Raw genomic sequence first — 20,000 nt, 5'->3', positions numbered from 1 at the left:
CGCCACCATTACAGGAAGTGATGTCATGGGTTTGGGGGGTACCTTCAGGCTCTTCTTGTCGCAGGGGCGGAGCACGCACAGGCGGCGCTCTTTCTTCATCTTGCACTTGGCGTTGTGGTTGGAGATGCGGACGGAGATGCCGAAGCCGCAGGAGCGTGAGCACGGAGACCAGGGTGTCGTCTGGACCACACATCCTCCCAGCTTCACTAAAGGAGGAGCCCTGTAAGCTTCCCACGCCACAGCACACAGACTCAGCCTTTAACCCGGTGTGTGTGTGTGTGTGTGTGTGTGTGTGTGTATACACATCATATCCCACGCTGCTGGACGAGGTGTTCATCTACTCGAACTCCAGCGTGTGGAATAATGTGAGACGTCGACATCATATAAATAGAAGGAGTCTCCAGTGTCAGTGTTCATACATCAGAGGAGCTTATCTGATATTCTCAGGACATTTTCCTGTACACATGTGTGTTTAACTGCTAGAACATACATCAGCTTCCCACACGGAACATCTCACAGCTCAGCAGAGTAAAGTGAGAACAAAACTAATCACACCCCTGTTTTAGTCTTCCAGAGTGAATTTTTTCACCAAAAGATTTGTTCAGGTGTTTTTTTGATAAATTCATTGTTTCCTGATGTTCACCACATTCACCTAGTTGGAGAGGTGAAGAGCAACACAGGGCTGTAAATAGATTCCTGAGCTGAGATCCGAGTCACTGCATTTACTCTACTATACTAATACATGATGCTAAATCAGAGCTTGGGAGCAGGTTCAGCTAAAACTTTATGTTGGTCCTGATCTCTCTAATGTACACTGTGAATTTAATCAAAATAAAACCATGCTTAGGTTGAAGCAGCGTATTTACACCTGCGATTCAGATACGCAAACTCACTAGGAGAAAGCTTTTAATGTCAAATTTGTGGGGTTTTTGGGGTGAAAAATATGATCCTCTGATTTATAACCAAATTCCTGTGTGAGGGAGTTCAGGACTGATACAGTGCTGTATTTTACGCCATTCGACTTCGAGCGGGAACTACGAGAATGAGTGTATTTTACCCTGAGTGTGTCTCACCTGACATGCTCTGGTACGCTGTGTCCTGTGGTGTTTTCACGCGGAACCCAGCGGGAACAGTGTTGCTCTGCGAGGCTGCGGGTGACAACATGGCTGCCGGTTTCTGGATAAATACAGGTGTACAGCCGATCGCTCCACCAATACACGTACACTTATACAGAGGAGTGGGCTGGAACCCCTCACCATTCTCATAGTGAACTCCATTCAGATCACACCCCACTGCCATCATGTCTACTCAGGAAAAGGGACAGGGGGGAGACACAGGAAGAGAGGGACAAGGGGAGAGAGACAGGAAGAAAGGGGGCCAGGGAGAGACACAGGAAGAGGGGGACAGGGGGAGAGACACATTTAAACACTTGAATTTTTGCTGAGATGTGATGATTAATTAAACAGAAGAACAACGTGTGTGTGTGCGTGTGTGCAGTGTATTGTCACTCACATGCACACACCCCGTGTTGGAAGTGTGGTTTATCCCGGGAGAAGTCGCAGTACATGCCCTTGTGAGGATCACACACGTCTCTCTCATTACAGGATTCTCCAATCTGCCGTGCACAGCTTTTACAGCAACCACAGCCGTCCAACACCGCGCTGACCCCCGGGGGACACGTACGCCGAGGACCACACTTACACGGCCACGTGCAAAACTGCACACGCTCGGACACGCCCCCTCCACCACGTCCCCCACCTTGTCCACGCACCACCAGCGCTTTGTTTCCCACGTGAACCTTCACCGGCTTCACACCTGCAGCCTTCACTTCCTCCACTCTCACAGCATGACCACTGCTCAGCTGCTGCACACACGCACACACACACACACACACACACACACACACACACACACACACACACACACACACACACACACACATGAAGACATCAGTGCATTTAGAACTACATGTTCCTGAAAACACACACACACACACACACACACACACACACGAAGACATCAGTGCACTCAGAAATTACTGTTTCCATAGTAACAGCTTGTTGACAGCTACGTGTAGTATAACATTTTGGCGACATTATGGACGGAGTTTCCAGTGTGAGGTGAAGCTGTTTGTGTAACGCAAAACAGGAAGTAACATGTTTTACTAGTAATTCAAGTCGTTATAGAGAGATAAGAACTCGGACAAGAGTGAGGAACCCTACGCACGCACGCACGCACGCACACACACACACACACACACACACACACACACAGAGCTATATTTCCTGTTTAGTAAATGGGGTGTGGGGCAAGTTTAACTATAAACTGGTCCTTCATCCAGCGGCCAATCCAAAAAAAACACACACACACAGTTGTGGCAGTATTTGAGTGGAAATAAAGCTAGGTCTGTTACATGTGTTATGATCATGTCTTCTGCTTTGAAATTCCATTTCAGCTAAACACACACACACACACACACACACACACACACCTCCTCCCAGGTTCTGTCCAACAGTGTGTGCTTCTGAGAAAAACCATAAAGCTGCTAAATTAACTCTTCTTTCTGAACAGATTTCTGCTCAAGTTAAACTACTCTGTATACCACTCAGAGACACTACACTCAGAGACACTACACTCAGAGACACTACACTCAGAGACACTACACTCAGAGACACTTCACTCAGAGACACTTCACTCAGAGACACTACACTCAGAGACACTACACTCAGAGACACTACACTCAGAGACACTTCACTCAGAGACACTACACTCAGAGACACTACACTCAGAGACACTTCACTCAGAGACACTACACTCAGAGACACTTCACTCAGAGACACTTCACTCAGAGACACTTCACTCAGAGACACTACACTCAGAGACACTTCACTCAGAGACACTACACTCAGAGACACTACACTCAGAGACATTACACTGAGAGACACTACACTGAGAGACACTACACTCAGAGACACTTCACTCAGAGACATTACACTGAGAGACACTACATTCAGAGACACTACACTGAGGGACACTACACTGAGAGACACTACACTGAGGGACATTACACTGAGAGACACTACACTGAGAGACACTACACTCAGAGACACTACACTGAGAGACACTACACTCAGAGACACTACACTGAGGGACATTACACTGAGAGACACTACACTGAGGGACACTACACTCAGAGACACTACACTGAGAGACACTACACTGAGAGACACTACACTGAGGGACATTACACTGAGAGACACTACACTGAGGGACATTACACTGAGAGACACTACACTGAGAGACACTACACTCAGAGACACTACACTGAGGGACATTACACTGAGAGACACTACACTGAGGGACACTAATAATATATAAAAAGAAGAAGAAGGAGAGACTCAGTAATGTGTTTATTGCAGTTGTTGCTAATCCTCACTGGTAACAAGCAGAAAACCATGCTAACATCTACAGTAGCATCCAGTGTGTGTAAATTTCACACAAATGTGATTCCAGGCTCACGAGGGGTCATGACAAAGAAACATTTAAAGCCTCTCTGTTAGATTTTTGCAGAGTGACTTTATCCTTAGAGTGTGTAACACACGCACGCACGCACGCACACATGCACACACGCACACACACACACACACACACACACACACACACATCTAATTCATAATATTAAGGACTAGATAAACTGTATTTAGATGTGGAATCTTCACCTTCATTATTAATGCAAGAATTGATGATTGTGCTAATGTGGTCCCTTCCCCTGTCCTCATACTCTCCCTATCAGACAAACTGAGGTCATCATAGATCCACCCCCAAACCTTTTCATTCTGAAGTAGTGAGGACGTTTGTGTGGTAACTTCAAATCAGAGTGGAGAAGTGTAGCTTTATTATACAATAACTAACAATACACACCATACACACTCAGCATGGTGTAATGTGTGTGTGCTGTCCTACTGTCTACACACACACACACACACACACAAATCACACACACATACTAATAGAAGTGAGAGAAAGTTCTTACCTGGAGCAGTAAACAGCAGCACAGTACCAACAACATCTTACAAACTGCACACTGTACACTCAGTACAGAGAGAGAGAGAGAGAGAGAGAGAGAGAGAGAGAGTTAGGGGAGTGGAAAGTAAGAGGTCTACAAAGGTCTCCTCTATGTTCTACATAAATACCTTTCCTTGTACATACACACAAGTAAGTGTGTCACTATAAGTTATATCCCTTGTGTGTGTGTGTGTGTGTGTGTGTGTGTGTGTGTGTGTGTGTGTGTGTGTGTGTGTGTGTGTGTGTGTGTGTGTGTGTGAGACAGAGATTAAAATTAACTCCAGCAATTTTTGTCTCACTTCTACTACAAGGGTCTCTATTTACTCTAAACACACACACACACATACACTGCAGCAGTATGTATATGTTACAGTGTTTACAGTAACACGTACAGTAACAAGTTTCCTCAAACAGATCATTTCAGAGGGAATTGAACCTGTTTTAAAATAATAAACTCTTCCATTAGCACTGGTTTTGTATCTAAATCCTTCAAACTGCAGTTTTCAACTCCCTAATTAAGAAACCTGACCTTCACCCTGTCAGCTGTCCAACTACAGACCAATATCAAACCTCCTCTTTATCTCCAAGATTCTAGAAAAGGTTGTAGCACAGCAGTTCTGCTCACATCTACTGAGGAAGAACATTTATGAAATGTATCAGTCAGGATTTCGGCCTCATCATAGCACAGAGACGGCGCTAGTTAAGGTGCTAAATGACTGTTATTGGCCTCTGATCAGGGTTTTGTCTCTACTTGTTTTGCTCGACCTCAGTGCAGCTTTTCACACCATTGATCATCATCATCTGCTTGCTGGACTGGAGAACGTTGTTGGAATAAAGGGAACAGCTGTAATGATGTTACGGGATGCAGAAAAACTAGTTGATGCTTTTGTAACATCTAGATTAGACTACTGTAACACTTTACTGTCTGGGTGTTGAATGGGCGTAAATTTCATTTAACAGTGGGGGGGACAATAAATATAAACATTTCTCATGAGCAATTTTTGAATGGGACACAAATAATACAGTGAAATTGTACTTATAAAGATATGGTTTAGGTGCACTGAAAAATTATCCATTTTCCTTTTCTCCATCATTTTATCTAGTCTATGACACTGCAAGGCAGGTTTATTTATACTGTAGCACATTTCATACACAATGCTAATTCAAAGTGTTTTACATAAATAAAGTAAAACTATCATTAAAAAAAATTATTACAACAATAAAAACAAGGAATTAAAAAAGTTGACATTTTATTTAAAATTAATTAAGACACTTAAGAACAGAATAGAAATTGATTATAAAAATACAGTGGTGTCAGTTCGGACGTAGCTGCAGTGCACTAGTACATTAGTTGCAGTGTTAGCTGCAGTGCACTAGTACATTAGTTGCAGTGTTAGTTACAGTGCACTAGTACATTAGTTGCAGTGTTAGCTACAGTGCACTAGTACATTAGTTGCAGTGTTAGTTACAGTGCACTAGTACATTAGTTGCAGTGTTAGTTACAGTGCACTAGTACATTAGTTGCAGTGTTAGCTACAGTGCACTAGTACATTAGTTGCAGTGTTAGCTGCAGTGCACTAGTACATTAGTTGCAGTGTTAGTTGCAGTGCACTAGTACATTGGTTGCAGTGTTAGATGCAGTGCACTAGTACATTGGTTGCAGTGTTAGTGTCAGTGCACTAGTACATTAGTTGCAGTGTCAGCTGCAGTGCACTAGTACATTAGTTGCAGAGTTAGTTGCAGTGCACTAATACATTAGTTGCAGTGTTAGTTACAGTGCACTAGTACATTAGTTGCAGTGTTAGCTGCAGTGCACTAGTACATTAGTTGCAGTGTTAGCTACAGTGCACTAGTACATTAGTTGCAGTGTTAGTCGCAGTGCACTAGTACATTAGTTGCAGTGTTAGTTGCAGTGCACTAGTAGATTAGTTGCAGTGTTAGTAGCAGTGCACTAGTACATTAGTTGCAGTGTTAGTTGCAGTGTACTAGTACATTAGTTGCAGTGTTAGCTGCAGTGCACTATGCTACAAGCTATTGTAAACAAGCTAATGTTAACTAGATAAGCGATATTTTAATCGCTAATAGAGCAGATTCATGGAAAATTACATGCTAATCAGCATTTTTCCGCAAATAATTTATAAATAAGTCTGCATCAACTAAATTAAAGAGAATCGTTTAATTTAAAGTGAATAAAATCCCCTAGTTAATGGAGTTAAACATAAATTGAGCCGCAGCCACACACCTGACTCGTGTGTGTAGAGAAGGTGAGATGAACTGGGAAAGCAGGCAGTGGCTCAAACCACTGTGAGGAAGGGGGGGGGGGGGGGAAACTTAACTGTTTCTAAATGCATTTTTTTGCGTTTTTTTTTCTACTTACACAATTATTTAGGTATACATACATATATTTTTCACAATAGAGAGTGCAATATTTTTGTGAGGGGACAATCCTCAGATGGGGGACATGTCCCCTCCGTCCCCCCCCAGGATTTACGCCCATGGGGTGTTGGAGTAAGTGCAGAAATAAGCTTCAGTTAGTTCACAATGCAGCAGCAAGAGTCCTCACTAGATCTAGAAAATATGATCACATCAGCCCTGTTTTAATCATCTACACTGCTCCCAATTACATCTCACACTGATTATAAAATACTACTACTGACGTTTAAAGCACTTAACGCTCTCACGCAGCAGTATCTGAGTGAACTTCTGTACCAGGATGATCTCCACACCTACTTAGATCAAAAGGTGCAGGCTATTTGTTGGTACCTCAAATAATGAAGACTTCAGCAGGGGGCAGATGTTTCTCTTATAAACCCCACAGTTATGGAACAACCTTCCAATCAGTGTTCAGGACTCACACTATAACCCACATACTGTAACACATACACACTTTAAAACACACACACACACACACACACACAGTAACACACACTGTAAAAGGTGGACCTAGGAGACAGTGGGGTAAGATTACTGTGACTCCGCCCAGCAAAGCTGTACAGTACCGAGTGAGGTGTGTGAAGGCGGAGTTAATACGTCACTGTTTTACAGGTAAACGTCAGGGGTTGCCATGTTAACTGATCCGACTTGACTGAACTGCTTGTTTTTTTTGTCTTTTGTCTGGAACTTACAAAAACCAGATGATCCCCGTGCCCGTGTGTGTGTGTGTGTGTGTGTGTGTGTGTGGCACAACCAGTACATCTTGTTCCTCTGGAATGCATTGTTCACACTCCAGTCTTCACACCGTTGCTCACAGACTTGCTATAATATCTATAAATATATTATAAATATCAGTATATTATAGTACAGGACTAATATCCAGGACTAATTCCTATAACACACTGTATAACTACACAGATCAGACCACGCCCCTTCTCTTATCCACTCTAGCAGAGAAGAGAAGCGGACTTCCGGGACTTTTATTTTGAAAATGTCTCGGTTCATCCCGGAAGTGGTGTGTGATGGGGCTCCACCTCAGGTGTTTGAAATGAAGCGATTGCTCTAGACAGGAGGAGATTTTCCTGATCCTCCTGGTGCTGATCCTCCTGGTGCTGATCTTACTGGTGCTGATCTTCCTGCTTCTTTCCTGTGCCTGATCTTCTTTTATAACACGTCATCACAAACTCAAACACACAAACACATGGCGGGAGGTGAGTTAAAGACCCGTATGTAGTGAGAACACTGTAACACCTGCAGTGATGCGCTGTGTGTGTGTGTGTGTGTGTGTGTGTGTGTGTGTGTGTGTGTGTGTGTGTAGGGGCGTAGATTACGCGGGGGACATGTGTGTGTGTGTGTGTAGGGGCGTAGATTACGCGGGGGACATGGGGGACATGTCCCCCGCACTTTTTTTTTTATAAAAAGTAAATTCGTCCCCCTCACTTTTTTAGTGGAGAGAGAGAGAGAGAGAGAGAGTGTGTGTTTATGTCTGTATTTGTGTGTGTGTGTGTGTGTGTGTGTGTGTGTGTGTTCACGACATGTTGAGGTTTTAATGGAGCAATGTATATAAATGCAGCGTGATTTAAAATCCAAAGACACAAAATAGTCTATACATGACGTTCACGTATCCATGGTAATCAGTCACTCACTTGTCACGTCATCATAACACGCCCCAGTTCTGTAGCTCGAGTCGCATCCGCGGTCCCGCGCGCGACCCAACATTCGGTTCCGATGAGCAAAAAACCGCTTCAGTCCTTTTTTACAAAAAAAGTCACGCAGTGTAAGTTGCACGTGGATCCGAATTGTGTTGCACGATGTTTAGTAGCTCTGTCTGTAACTCTGCCTGTAACTCTGCCTGTAGCTCTGCCTGTAACTCTGCCTGTAGCTCTGCCTGTAACTCTGTCTGTAGCTCTGCCTGTAGCTCTGTCTGTAACTCTGCCTGTAACTCTGTCTGTAGCTCTGCCTGTAGCTCTGCCTGTAGCTCTGCCTGTAGCTCTGCCTGTAACTCTGCCTGTAACTCTGTCTGTAGCTCTGCCTGTAACTCTGTCTGTAGCTCTGCCTGTAGCTCTGTCTGTAACTCTGCCTGTAACTCTGTCTGTAGCTCTGCCTGTAGCTCTGTCTGTAACTCTGCCTGTAACTCTGTCTGTAGCTCTGCCTGTAGCTCTGCCTGTAACTCTGCCTGTAACTCTGCCTGTAGCTCTGCCTGTAGCTCTGCCTGTAACTTTGCCTGTAGCTCTGCCTGTAACTTTGCCTGTAGCTCTGCCTGTAGCTCTGCCTGTAGCTCTGCCTGTAGCTCTTGTTGAATAATGAGCAAGTTTTAAAGGTTTATAATAAAAAATAGCTGCTTGGACAAACGTTCACTTTTTTCTGTGTATTTCCCTTAAACTCTTTTATAACTTCTTTAGTTTTAATAAGTGTGTTTTATCAAAACTCTTTAAATAAGAATAAAGATAATGTTGAAGTGAGATTTGACAGCATGTGTAACTGTGTGTGTCACGGTGAGGACACGGAGACACGAGGACACGAATAGTAACATTAAAGATGTGATTTTAATAATAAGGAGCAGGTAAATCACACACACACACACACACACACACACACTCATTTTAGGAGACGACGAGGAACCCTATGCTGTAAGGACTGATTTAGGATGGAGTATTGTAGGGTGCACACATCATCTGTGTCACAGAATTACAGTTAAAGAGCTACCTCCGTTAACTCCTCGACGTCATTCGCGTTCTAGAGTCTGACTTCAAAGATGGCAATGACGACAGCAAAATTGTGTCACAAGACGACATCACATTTCTTAACATACTGGAGAAGGGAATAAGGAAAAATGCCTCTGTCCTTCAAAACCAGACCCAGCCTGCCTGACAACAGAGGCTCAGCTATGACACGCCTCCTTCACCTTAAAAGGAAATTACAACGGGATGAAAGGTATAAGGAACATTATGTTGAGTTCATGGAGGAAGTCATTGGGAAGGGAGATGCTAAGCAGGTCAATGACGGTGGGAGTGAAGGGGAGAGATGGTACATTCCCCATCATGGTGTGCATCACGCGAAGAAGCCAGATAAACATTGTGTAATGTTTGATTGCTCAGCCAGATACAAAGGAACAAGCTTGAATGATCACCTCCTCTCTGGGCCTGACATGTTGAACAACTTAAGTGGAGTTCTCCACTTAAATCTGGTTAAGGAGAATCGTGACCTCTACCCTCAAGGCTCGAGATTTGTTATGAGGGACCTTTATGTGGACGATGGGCTCGCAAGTTTCGAAAACACTGAAGATGCTAATCAGCTTGCCAGGGAAGATATGTATGGCAAGAAAAGGTGAAGACATGTTCAATACCTTGCAGAACAGTTTTGGAGTCGATGGTGAAAGGAATACCTCGCCAACATAGCTCTTAGACAGCGCTGGCATGCTCCAAGAAGGAATTTACAAGTTGGAGATATTGTAATCCCGAAAGGAGAGGATTTGCAGAGGAATGAGTGGAGATTGGGTAGAGTTTCAAAAGTCACTACTGACAAAGATGGACTTGTACGGAGAAGCTAAACTCCAGCTTGGTGACCGTAAGCTTGGCAAGAAAAAGGAGCGTCTTCACGAGTTGTCAGAAGTTGAGCGCTTAATCCAGAAGCTTGTTCTGTTGCTGGAGTCTAATTAAATCTGCTCCTTCCCTCTATAGTGCATAATAGTACATAGTCGTTGCTAAGTTTCCAACTTTGGCATAAGTTGTCTTTGTCCTTATACGGGTTCCGGAAAGGTAAATTTCAGTTGAAATCATTCGTCCTTAATGTAGCACCATTATTCACTCATGATTGGTGGGAGTGTAACTAACTCTAAGAAAATAGTAAATAAGGTAATCCTTTTAAGCTCCATTTTGTTTGGTCTCTCCCGCCCCCATACGGTATAGTCCTTTAACTCCGCCCCCATACGGTATAGTCCTTTAACTCCGCCCCCATACGGTATAGTCCTTTAACTCTGCCCCCACTAGTTAGTGTGACACACACATGGAAAAGGAAAGTCATGTCGCTAAAATGCTCTGAAATTGTACGAGGTTCTGAAGGAAAGTAAGGGATAATTAAGCACCTCGCTCGAACGGGAACAAGGTACTATGTTTGATTTGTTTAATGTGTATATGCATTAATATGTGGGTTAATCTATTTAACTGTGAAGAAGTGTTTTAATGTGTTGTTATCACTGTCACATCTGTGACATCATTGTGTGACATCACAAAAGGGTTTCTTATAAATGGCTATCCATGTTTATGTTTGTAAGAGCTGATTGTATTATTTGTTATTTATCTGTTCTGTAGTTTTTACGGTGTTTCACTAAGAAAAGGTGTTTCATCAAAGAAAGGTAGATTTTGTGTTTCCCAAAGAAAAGGCTGACGGCTGAACACAAAATAAAGGCTTTTTAAAACATCAGTACGCTACACCATTGTCTGGCTGGGGGTTTGCTACACATGGTGGATGACGGAGTGCAAAGGATGATGGGTAATGTAGTCCGGTGAATGAGGGTAGATCACAGGGGAAACAATTATACATCTGATTGTATAATTGATATCGGGTCTTGACATGTTGAGTTCAATACATATTTTCCTTCAATAGTTTGTTTTGAATGACTTGTTTTATTCCTGAAACATGGACTGTAGAAGAGAACAAAATGAAGTATTATTAAATATGCAAGTCTTCATTACTGTGTGTCAGGTACTGTCCATACACACAATACAATAAGAAATATGTAAACATACTCTTAGTACCATTATAAGGACATCTTTGTACTTTATACTCAAAAAGGTACACATTACAACCTTAGAGTACCAAAGTGGACCTTAATGTACAACTAGACTTTTTTGGGGTAAATAAGGTACAAAGATGGGCACTGTCCCAGTGGCAAGCGGTTGTATTTCTTTCTTTCTTTTTTTCTTTGTTTTATAATCATAAAGAAAATAAAGCAAAAAATTATGATTAAAAATAAAACCTGTCAATTACACAAGAGTTAACTGAAAAAAAAACAGGTAACACTAGACATTTCATCCCCCCACTTTCTAAATGATGTGTGTGTGTGTGTGTGTGTAGACAGCACGAGTGTATTGTTTAAGGTGTAATTGTGTGTGTGTGTGTGTGTGTGTAGACAGCACGAGTGTATTGTTTAAGGTGTAATTGTGTGTGTGTGTGTGTGTGTGTGTAGACAGCGCAAGTGTATTGTTTAAGGTGTAATTGTGTGTGTGTGTGTGTGTAGACAGCGCAAGTGTATTGTTTAAGGTGTAATTGTGTGTGTGTGTGTGTGTGTGTGTAGACAGCGCGAGTGTATTGTTTAAGGTGTAATTGTGTGTGTGTGTGTGTGTGTAGACAGCGCGAGTGTTTTGTTTAAGGTGTAATTGTGTGTGTGTGTGTGTGTGTGTGTGTAGACAGCACGAGTGTATTGTTTAAGGTGTAATTGTGTGTGTGTGTGTGTGTAGACAGCGCGAGTGTATTGTTTAAGGTGTAATTGTGTGTGTGTGTGTGTGTGTGTGTAGACAGCGCGAGTGTATTGTTTAAGGTGTAATTGTGTGTGTGTGTGTGTGTGTGTGTGTGTGTGTGTGTGTGTGTGTGTGTAGACAGCACGAGTGTATTGTTTAAGGTGTAATTGTGTGTGTGTGTGTAGACAGCACGAGTGTATTGTTTAAGGTGTAATTGTGTGTGTGTGTGTGTGTGTGTGTGTGTGTGTGTAGACAGCGCGAGTGTATTGTTTAAGGTGTAATTGTGTGTGTGTGTGTGTGTGTGTGTGTGTGTAGACAGCACGAGTGTATTGTTTAAGGTGTAATTGTGTGTGTGTGTGTGTGTGTGTGTAGACAGCGCAAGTGTATTGTTTAAGGTGTAATTGTGTGTGTGTGTGTGTGTGTGTGTGTGTAGACAGCGCGAGTGTTTTGTTTAAGGTGTAATTGTGTGTGTGTGTGTGTGTGTGTGTGTGTAGACAGCACGAGTGTATTGTTTAAGGTGTAATTGTGTGTGTGTGTGTGTGTGTGTGTGTGTGTGTGTGTGGACAGCGCGAGTGTATTGTTTAAGGTGTAATTGTGTGTGTGTGTGTGTGTGTGTGTGTGTGTGTAGACAGCGCGAGTGTATTGTTTAAGGTGTAATTGTGTGTAGACAGCGCGAGTGTATTGTTTAAGGTGTAATTGATTGTGTGTGTGTGTGTGTGAAGACAGCGCGAGTGTATTGTTTAAGGTGTAATTGATTGTGTGTGTGTGTGTGTAGACAGTGCGAGTGTTTTGTTTAAGGTGTAATTGATTGTGTGTGTGTGTGTGTAGACAGTGCGAGTGTTTTGTTTAAGGTGTAATTGATTGTGTGTGTGTGTGTGTGTGTGTGTGTGTGTGTGTAGACAGTGCGAGTGTTTTGTTTAAGGTGTAATTGATTGTGTGTGTGTGTGTGTGTGTGTAGACAGTGCGAGTGTTTTGTTTAAGGTGTAATTGATTGTGTGTGTGTGTGTGTGTGTAGACAGTGCGAGTGTTTTGTTTAAGGTGTAATTGATTGTGTGTGTGTGTGTGTGTGTAGACAGTGCGAGTGTTTTGTTTAAGGTGTAATTGATTGTGTGTGTGTGTGTGTGTGTGTGTAGACAGTGCGAGTGTTTTGTTTAAGGTGTAATTGATTGTGTGTGTGTGTGTGTAGACAGTGCGAGTGTTTTGTTTAAGGTGTAATTGATTGTGTGTGTGTGTGTGTGTGTGTGTGTGTGTGTGTGTAGACAGTGCGAGTGTTTTGTTTAAGGTGTAATTGATTGTGTGTGTGTGTGTGTAGACAGTGCGAGTGTTTTGTTTAAGGTGTAATTGATTGTGTGTGTGTGTGTGTGTGTGTGTAGACAGTGCGAGTGTTTTGTTTAAGGTGTATTGTTTGGTGGTGATGACGCTGGTTGCTGCAGCGTACACGGTGGCATTGCGTTACACTCGCACGGTGCAGACGGATCTGTATTTCTCCACCACCGCCGTCTGTCTCACCGAGATCATCAAACTGCTCCTCACCCTGGTCCTGCTCATCCGGTAAACACACACACACACACACACACACACAAATATTAATGTGAAGATTTGAGAGAAAACCCTGCAGCAGCCTGAGTGTGTCTTTTACCTTTTCACAACTAATCTCTAGTGAAGCTTCTTTTCATGACACCATCCCGTCTTTGTGAATGCGTCCCTGTTAACTTCACACGTCTAGACTTCTTTACCGAAAAGTTCAGGTTCCTTCAGATTGTGAGGGATCTCCTGTGTTCGCCTCTCATGGGGTCACTGACAGGTGTTTGGCTGAGGACAGAAGGTTTGGGGGTAAAGTATCTTTGTATTTGGATCTGTTCATTTTTGATCTACCCTGAGAGTGAAGAGAAGCACCCCCAGAGCACCCCGCTACCCCCAGAGCACCCCGCTACCCCCAAAGCAGCCCCAGAGCACCCCGCTACCCCCAGAGCACCCCGCTACCCCCAAAGCAGCCCCAGAGAACCCCGCTACCCCCAGAGCACCCCGCTACCCCCGAAGCAGCCCCAGAGCACCCCGCTACCCCCAGAGCACCCCGCTACCCCCAGAGCACCCCGCTACCCCACCATGCTTTACTGTCGCTATTCTGTTCCTTGGATGTTCTTCTTTATTGGCTTTACACCAAACATCCCTTTTAATAATTACGGTCAAAAAGTTTAACCTTTGTCTTATCAGACCAGAACATTTTCCCACATGGTTTGTGGAGATTGATTGTATATTTTGGTGTAATTCAGATGGGCTTGTAAATTCTTCTTGCTTCTTCTTTGTGGCGTGGACACTTTACTGTGTTCTGTTGTGGAGCTCTGTGTTGTTGAATGGAGCACCAGGGTTCTGAGGAACGTTCTCTCATGTCACTGTGAAGTGCGTCTGATAAATCTGCTAGAAATAACAATAAAAGTTTCTTGACTTTGATCAGGTTTGAATCAGAATCAGAATCTGTGTAAGTGATGGCAGGTGTGTGTTCTGTACCTCCGGGACGTCATTGTGAAGATGCCTGGTTACTCTGAGCTCTGGTTGGAAAGTGTGTACAGATTATACACTCAGGGGCTTGTGGGGGTTTTTATTTAAAATCTTCCCATTTATTAAATCTCTCTTTTTGTCTCTGGATTTTCGTTTGTTGAAAGATCACATCAAAGATGGAACAAGTCTGATATGTTATGTCTTTTTAATTTGTGTGTCGACTTTTATATCAACTGTGTACACACACACACACACACACACACACACACACTGACTGTTATATATTGATAAAACTAAAGAAAGTGAATTGCATTATTGTGTGTGTGTGCTTGTGCAGTGAGACAGGTGGATTGAGCAGGTGTAAGGCTGTGATTGTAGAGCAGGTGTTAAACCCTGTGGAGATGCTGAAGCTCAGTGTGCCATCTGTAGTTTATGCTGTCCAGAACAACATGGCCTTCCTCGCTCTCAGTAACCTGGACGCAGCTGTCTTTCAGGTACACACCCGTCTGTCTGTCTCTCTGTCTGGTACACACCCGTCTGTCTGTCTGTCTGTCAGGTACACACCTGTCTGTCTCTCTGTCTCTTTGTCATATACACACCCGTCTGTCTGTCTGTCAGGTACACACCGTCTGTCCGGTACACACCGTCTGTCTGTCTGTCAGGTACACACCTGTCTGTCTCTGTCAGGTACACGTCTGTTTGTCAGGTACACGTCTGTCTGTCTGTCTGTCTGGTTCACACCCGCCTGTCTGTCTGTCTCTCTGTCAGGTACACACCTGTCTGTCTCTCTGTTTTTTTGTCATATACACACCCGTCTGTCTGTCTGTCAGGTACACACCGTCTGTCAGGTACACACCGTCTGTCTGTCTGTCAGGTACACACCTGTCTGTCTCTGTCAGGTACACGTCTGTTTGTCAGGTACACGTCTGTCTGTCTGTCTGTCTGGTTCACACCCGCCTGTCTGTCTGTCTCTCTGTCAGGTACACACCTGTCTGTCTCTGTTTTTTTGTCATATACACACCCGTCTGTCTGTCTGTCAGGTACACACCGTCTGTCCGGTACACACCGTCTGTCTGTCTGTCAGGTACACACCTGTCTGTCTCTGTCAGGTACACGTCTGTTTGTCAGGTACACGTCTGTCTGTCTGGTTCACACCCGCCTGTCTGTCTGTCTCTCTGTCAGGTACACACCTGTCTGTCTCTCTGTTTTTTTGTCATATACACACCCGTCTGTCTGTCTCTCTGTTTTTTTGTCATATACACACCCGTCTGTCTGTCTGTCAGGTACACACCGTCTGTCAGGTACACACCGTCTGTCTGTCTGTCAGGTACACGTCTGTCTGTCTGTCTGTCTGGTTCACACCCGCCTGTCTGTCTGTCTCTCTGTCAGGTACACACCTGTCTGTCTCTCTGTTTTTTTGTCATATACACACCCGTCTGTCTGTCTGTCAGGTACACACCGTCTGTCAGGTACACACCGTCTGTCTGTCTGTCAGGTACACACCTGTCTGTCTCTGTCAGGTACACGTCTGTTTGTCAGGTACACGTCTGTCTGTCTGTCTGTCTGGTTCACACCCGCCTGTCTGTCTGTCTCTGTCAGGTACACACCTGCCTGTCTGTCTGTCTCTGTCAGGTACACACCTGTCTGTCTGTCTGGTACACACTCTGAAGCCTGAAGTGAAACTGTTCCTGCACAGATGTTTGTGTTACCAGAGCGTTGTGTTACTGCTCCTTTCCCCTGTAGGTAACGTATCAGCTGAAGATCCCGTGTACGGCTCTGTGCACCGTGCTGATGCTGAACCGTTCTCTCAGCCACATGCAGTGGTTCTCCGTCTCCATGCTGTGTGTGGGAGTCATCCTGGTCCAGTGGAAACCTGCTGAGCTCACAAAGGTCCAGGTGAGAACTAGCGCGCGCACACACTTCAGAGACGTCTCGATCTTCACTCCATAATGATGAAGAGTTTTGAACTCCTGAACTGTGTAGAGCAGCATGAACATCTCTGTGATGTGATGAAAATGTTCTCAGATGGAGCAGAACCCCATCCTGGGCTTTGTGGCCATCGCCATCGCGGTTATCTGTTCTGGATTTGCAGGTGTGTGTGTGTGTGTGTGTGTGTGTGTGTAATTTATAACACCAGCTTAAAGCCTGTAAAGCTGATACCATCACTCACTCTGTGTGTGTGTGTATGTGTTTCAGGTGTGTATTTTGAGAAGGTGTTGAAAAGCTCCTCGACATCTCTGTGGGTGAGGAACATCCAGATGTACCTGTCAGGAATCGCCATCACACTGCTGGGTGTGTACGTGACAGACGGACCGCAGGTGATGGAGAAAGGCTTCTTCTTTGGATACACACCGTGGGTCTGCTTTGTCATCTGTGAGTCTCTCTCTCTCACACACACACACACACACGAGGGACACTGGGGTCAGCAACACAAGTGACAGTTTCATGTGTGTGTGTGTGTGTGTGTGTAGTCCTTGCCAGTGTCGGAGGTCTCTACACGTCAGTGGTGGTGAAATACACAGATAATATAATGAAGGGTTTTTCGGCGGCGGCGGCGATCGTCCTCTCCACCATCGCTTCGGTCCTGCTGTTCGGTCTGCAGCTCAGTGAGTGTCTCCGCCCCTGTGCTCTGATTGGCTGAGAAGGTTTACAGATGTTTATACCTGTGTTTGTTTCCTCCTCCAGCTGTGACGTTCCTGAGCGGCACTCTGCTCGTCTGCGTCTCCATCTACCTGTACGGTTTACCCAAACAGGACACCAGCACGCTAAGCAGAGCTAGCGATCCCGGCAGCAAAGCGAATAAAGAGAAGCTGCTCGGCGTGAAGACGCCAGTGTAGTGTCCTTAAAACACTACTCCATTTACTCCGCCTCCTTTTCCTGCTGGAGGCGGAGCCTAGCTTGGACAGAACCAGAACCTGTGGAAACTTGTTTATATTACCTTAAAGGGGTTCAATCAATGTTTGTCCTTTTTTTATCTACTTTCATCCCTCCTTCCCTACAGCAAAGGAAGTGCACTCGAGCTGCTCCCTACCCCCTAGACAGTGTTGGACACTAACCTGCTGCAGTGCATTGTGGGATGTCGGAAGTGGGCTGGAATTTCAGTGTGATTTTATAGGAGTTTTATGGTGTAGAAATCAGCTGTGAATTCATTTACATATTGACTGCAGTCTTGTGAATGTGATTTACCCCTCGTTTATTCACACACACACACACACACACACCAGTACTGTGATCAGTTAGAACAGTGTGTATGATGTTGGCAGTAACAGATTATTGGTGTAAAATAAATCATGGTGGCGTCAGGATCAATCACACTTTATGTCTCCACACACACACACACACACACACACACAGCTACATTTTCTCCACCGGAGTCACACCCAGAATCTTCATCCCACTGGCCAGGACTGAGCAGGTCACAGTGAAGAGGTGGAGCCGAGCCTGTCAATCATAGACAAAATGGGTGGAGCAACAGAAGAGATTATAGTCAGTGTACCAGCAACCATCTGATGGTTACAACATGTGTGTGTGTGTGATTTTAGTTACCTGAGCCACATCTGCAGCACTCCCTTTCACTGGTAGGTCTCTGTGTGCTGCCGACACCAAGTGACTAAAAACACACAATTACACAAATTATGATCTGCTTTAAGCCGGGGTGTGTGTGTGTGGGGGGGGGTGTTGAGGTAGTACCACAGCGTGAGCAGGAAGTTGACGAGGTTGCGCGGCTGCAGCTCGAGCACAGACTGAAGCAGAACCTCATCATACCTGAGAACAGAGAAGCAGGTGAGGATGAGTACTGCTGGGCTGTGTCCCAAATCCCCCTCCCCTCTCTGTAGTGGACTGTGTCCCAAATCCCCCTCCCCTCTCTGTAGTGGACTGTGTCCCAAATCTCCCTCCCCTCTCTGTAGTGGACTGTGTCCCTGAGCCTGAGACAGTAGAGCACTACCTCAGTAAGTGCTGCAGGATTGAGATGCTCCTGTGGTCCTGAAGATGAGCCGCATCGCAGTGTGTGTGATTCTGGTTTCCATGTGTCCTCAACAAACTACACACACACACACACACACTTCAGGAGTGTTATACAGTAAATACAAGAGAAAATTAAGTGTGAACTACAGAACTCAACTGTGTGTGCGTACCTGCGCAGGCGAGCGTGTGTGTACTGTAGAAAGACGCCGGTGTCACCCTGAGCCTGTAACACTCGCTCCCAATCAAACACATAATCCGCCATCAGGGGCCCTTTAAAGTCCTGAAACACAATCGGAGACACGCACACACACACACACACACACACGGGGGCACGGACGCACACACACGGGCACGGACGAGCACACACACACACACACGGGCACGGACACACACGCACACACACAGGCACGGACGAGCACACACACACACGGGCACGGACACGTGCACACACGCACACGGGCACGGACGCACACACACGGGCACGGACACACACGGGCACGGGCACGGACACACACACGGCTCAGCAGCCTGCTGTGGAAACACAGCTGGAGAATGAGTGTGTAAAATAGTCCTTACCTGCACAGTTTATTACCTGTGTATCCACACACACCTGTGCAGGTAGAGCTGTGTGTGTGTGTGTGTGTGTGTGTGTGTGTGTGAGTGAGTGAGTGAGTGAGATACCTGGATGATGATGGCACTGATTCCAATCTGATCTGCTGTCAGCTCCGGATCAGACACAACCTTAGACGCTGCAACACACCAACATCATCATCACTTCTGTGTGTGTGTGTGTTTACTCTTGGACTGGAATATACTGTATATCTGTGTGTGTGTGTGTGTGTGTGTGTGTGTGTGTGTACTCTTGGACTGGAATATACTGTATATCTGTGTGTGTGTGTGTACTCTTGGACTGGAATATACTGTATATCTGTGTGTGTGTGTGTGTGTGTACTCTTGGACTGGAATATACTGTATATCTGTGTGTGTGTGTGTACTCTTGGACTGGAATATACTGTATATCTGTGTGTGTGTGTGTGTGTGTGTGTGTGTGTGTGTACTCTTGGACTGGAATATACTGTATATCTGTGTGTGTGTGTGTACTCTTGGACTGGAATATACTGTATATCTGTGTGTGTGTGTGTGTGTGTGTACTCTTGGACTGGAATATACTGTATATCTGTGTGTGTGTGTGTGTGTGTGTGTACTCTTGGACTGGAATATACTGTATATCTGTGTGTGTGTGTGTGTGTGTGTGTACTCTTGGACTGGCTCATGTTGTGCATCATTCTGTTTTTAGCTTCATCCATCACATCCTCGAGAAACACCACGTCTCCACGCCGTGTACTCATCCCCTTCACCAACCCGAATGGAACATGTACACACCTGCACACACACACACACACACACACACACACACAGCTATAACCCCATTGTGTATTGAGATCTACAGTGATGTCACACACCTGTTGAGAGTCGCATCAGGAAGAGTTACATGTACGATTTACACCTTACCATCATAAACACTCACACAACCATCACACTCCTCTGGTGGTGGTGGTTGTTGTGGTGGTGGGTGGT

The 20,000-nt window shown here is 44.9% G+C and overlaps 3 protein-coding genes across 16 annotated transcripts in view; 1 reads left to right on the top strand and 2 right to left on the bottom strand.

Annotated features, from left to right (window-relative positions):
• The window catches only part of ccn6 (cellular communication network factor 6), a 4,661-nt gene extending 332 nt beyond the window's left edge, over positions 1–4,329 (bottom strand). Inside the window, exons 1-4 of one of the 4 annotated variants that reach the window (XM_083533546.1) lie at positions 4,034–4,329; positions 1,513–1,864; positions 1,074–1,304; positions 43–227 (exon numbers count right to left, since the gene is read on the bottom strand). In XM_083533546.1, the coding sequence (XP_083389672.1) occupies positions 43–227; positions 1,074–1,304; positions 1,513–1,864; positions 4,034–4,069 (804 nt within the window). In that variant the 5' untranslated portion in view covers positions 4,070–4,329. Of the gene's footprint in view, positions 1–42; positions 228–1,073; positions 1,305–1,512; positions 1,865–1,996; positions 2,295–4,033 lie in introns of those variants that run through there. The other 3 variants (XM_083533549.1, XM_083533547.1, XM_083533548.1) reach the window with 3 other exon arrangements.
• Positions 4,330–7,476: 3,147 nt separating this feature from the next.
• Positions 7,477–17,761, top strand: slc35a1 (solute carrier family 35 member A1). Of its 9 annotated transcripts, XM_083533556.1 has the most exons (10): positions 7,491–7,601; positions 7,632–7,713; positions 12,525–12,543; positions 13,354–13,508; positions 14,794–14,950; positions 16,200–16,352; positions 16,482–16,548; positions 16,653–16,829; positions 16,928–17,062; positions 17,142–17,761. In XM_083533556.1, the coding sequence occupies exons 2-10, from the start codon at positions 7,700–7,702 to the stop codon at positions 17,291–17,293; spliced, it is 1,029 nt and encodes a 342-aa protein (XP_083389682.1). In that variant the 5' UTR covers positions 7,491–7,601; positions 7,632–7,699; the 3' UTR covers positions 17,294–17,761. The 9 variants fall into 9 exon arrangements, with proteins under 9 accessions (XP_083389677.1, XP_083389680.1, XP_083389681.1 ...); XM_083533551.1 differs by lacking the exon at positions 12,525–12,543 and adding an exon at positions 12,680–12,702 and having other exon boundaries at positions 7,477–7,709; XM_083533554.1 differs by lacking the exon at positions 12,525–12,543 and adding an exon at positions 12,625–12,647 and having other exon boundaries at positions 7,485–7,709.
• The window catches only part of rars2 (arginyl-tRNA synthetase 2, mitochondrial), a 6,835-nt gene continuing 4,467 nt past the window's right edge, over positions 17,633–20,000 (bottom strand). For 2 of the 3 annotated variants that reach the window (XM_083533538.1, XM_083533539.1), the window contains 7 exons: positions 19,681–19,805; positions 19,104–19,171; positions 18,593–18,702; positions 18,403–18,498; positions 18,147–18,221; positions 18,003–18,066; positions 17,633–17,897 (listed from right to left, as the gene is read on the bottom strand). In XM_083533538.1, coding sequence (XP_083389664.1) covers positions 17,811–17,897; positions 18,003–18,066; positions 18,147–18,221; positions 18,403–18,498; positions 18,593–18,702; positions 19,104–19,171; positions 19,681–19,805 — 625 coding nt within the window. In that variant the 3' untranslated portion in view covers positions 17,633–17,810. Of the gene's footprint in view, positions 17,898–18,002; positions 18,067–18,146; positions 18,222–18,402; positions 18,499–18,592; positions 18,703–19,103; positions 19,172–19,680; positions 19,806–20,000 lie in introns of those variants that run through there. The other variant, XR_014532163.1, reaches the window with a different exon arrangement.

Source organism: Silurus aristotelis, assembly GCF_946808225.1.
Source record: "Silurus aristotelis genome assembly, chromosome: 28".
NCBI lineage: Eukaryota > Metazoa > Chordata > Actinopteri > Siluriformes > Siluridae > Silurus > Silurus aristotelis.
This window is presented reverse-complemented; position numbering and strand designations above follow the sequence as displayed.

Coding starts and splice junctions, on each gene's coding strand:
- slc35a1 (XM_083533550.1), top strand. CDS start 10,959: ATGGTGGATGACGGAGTGCAAAGGATGATGG. Junction 11,710..13,353: donor GCGCAAGTGTATTGTTTAAG/GTGTAATTGTGT, acceptor GTTTTGTTTAAG/GTGTATTGTTTGGTGGTGAT. Junction 16,549..16,652: donor TATCTGTTCTGGATTTGCAG/GTGTGTGTGTGT, acceptor TATGTGTTTCAG/GTGTGTATTTTGAGAAGGTG.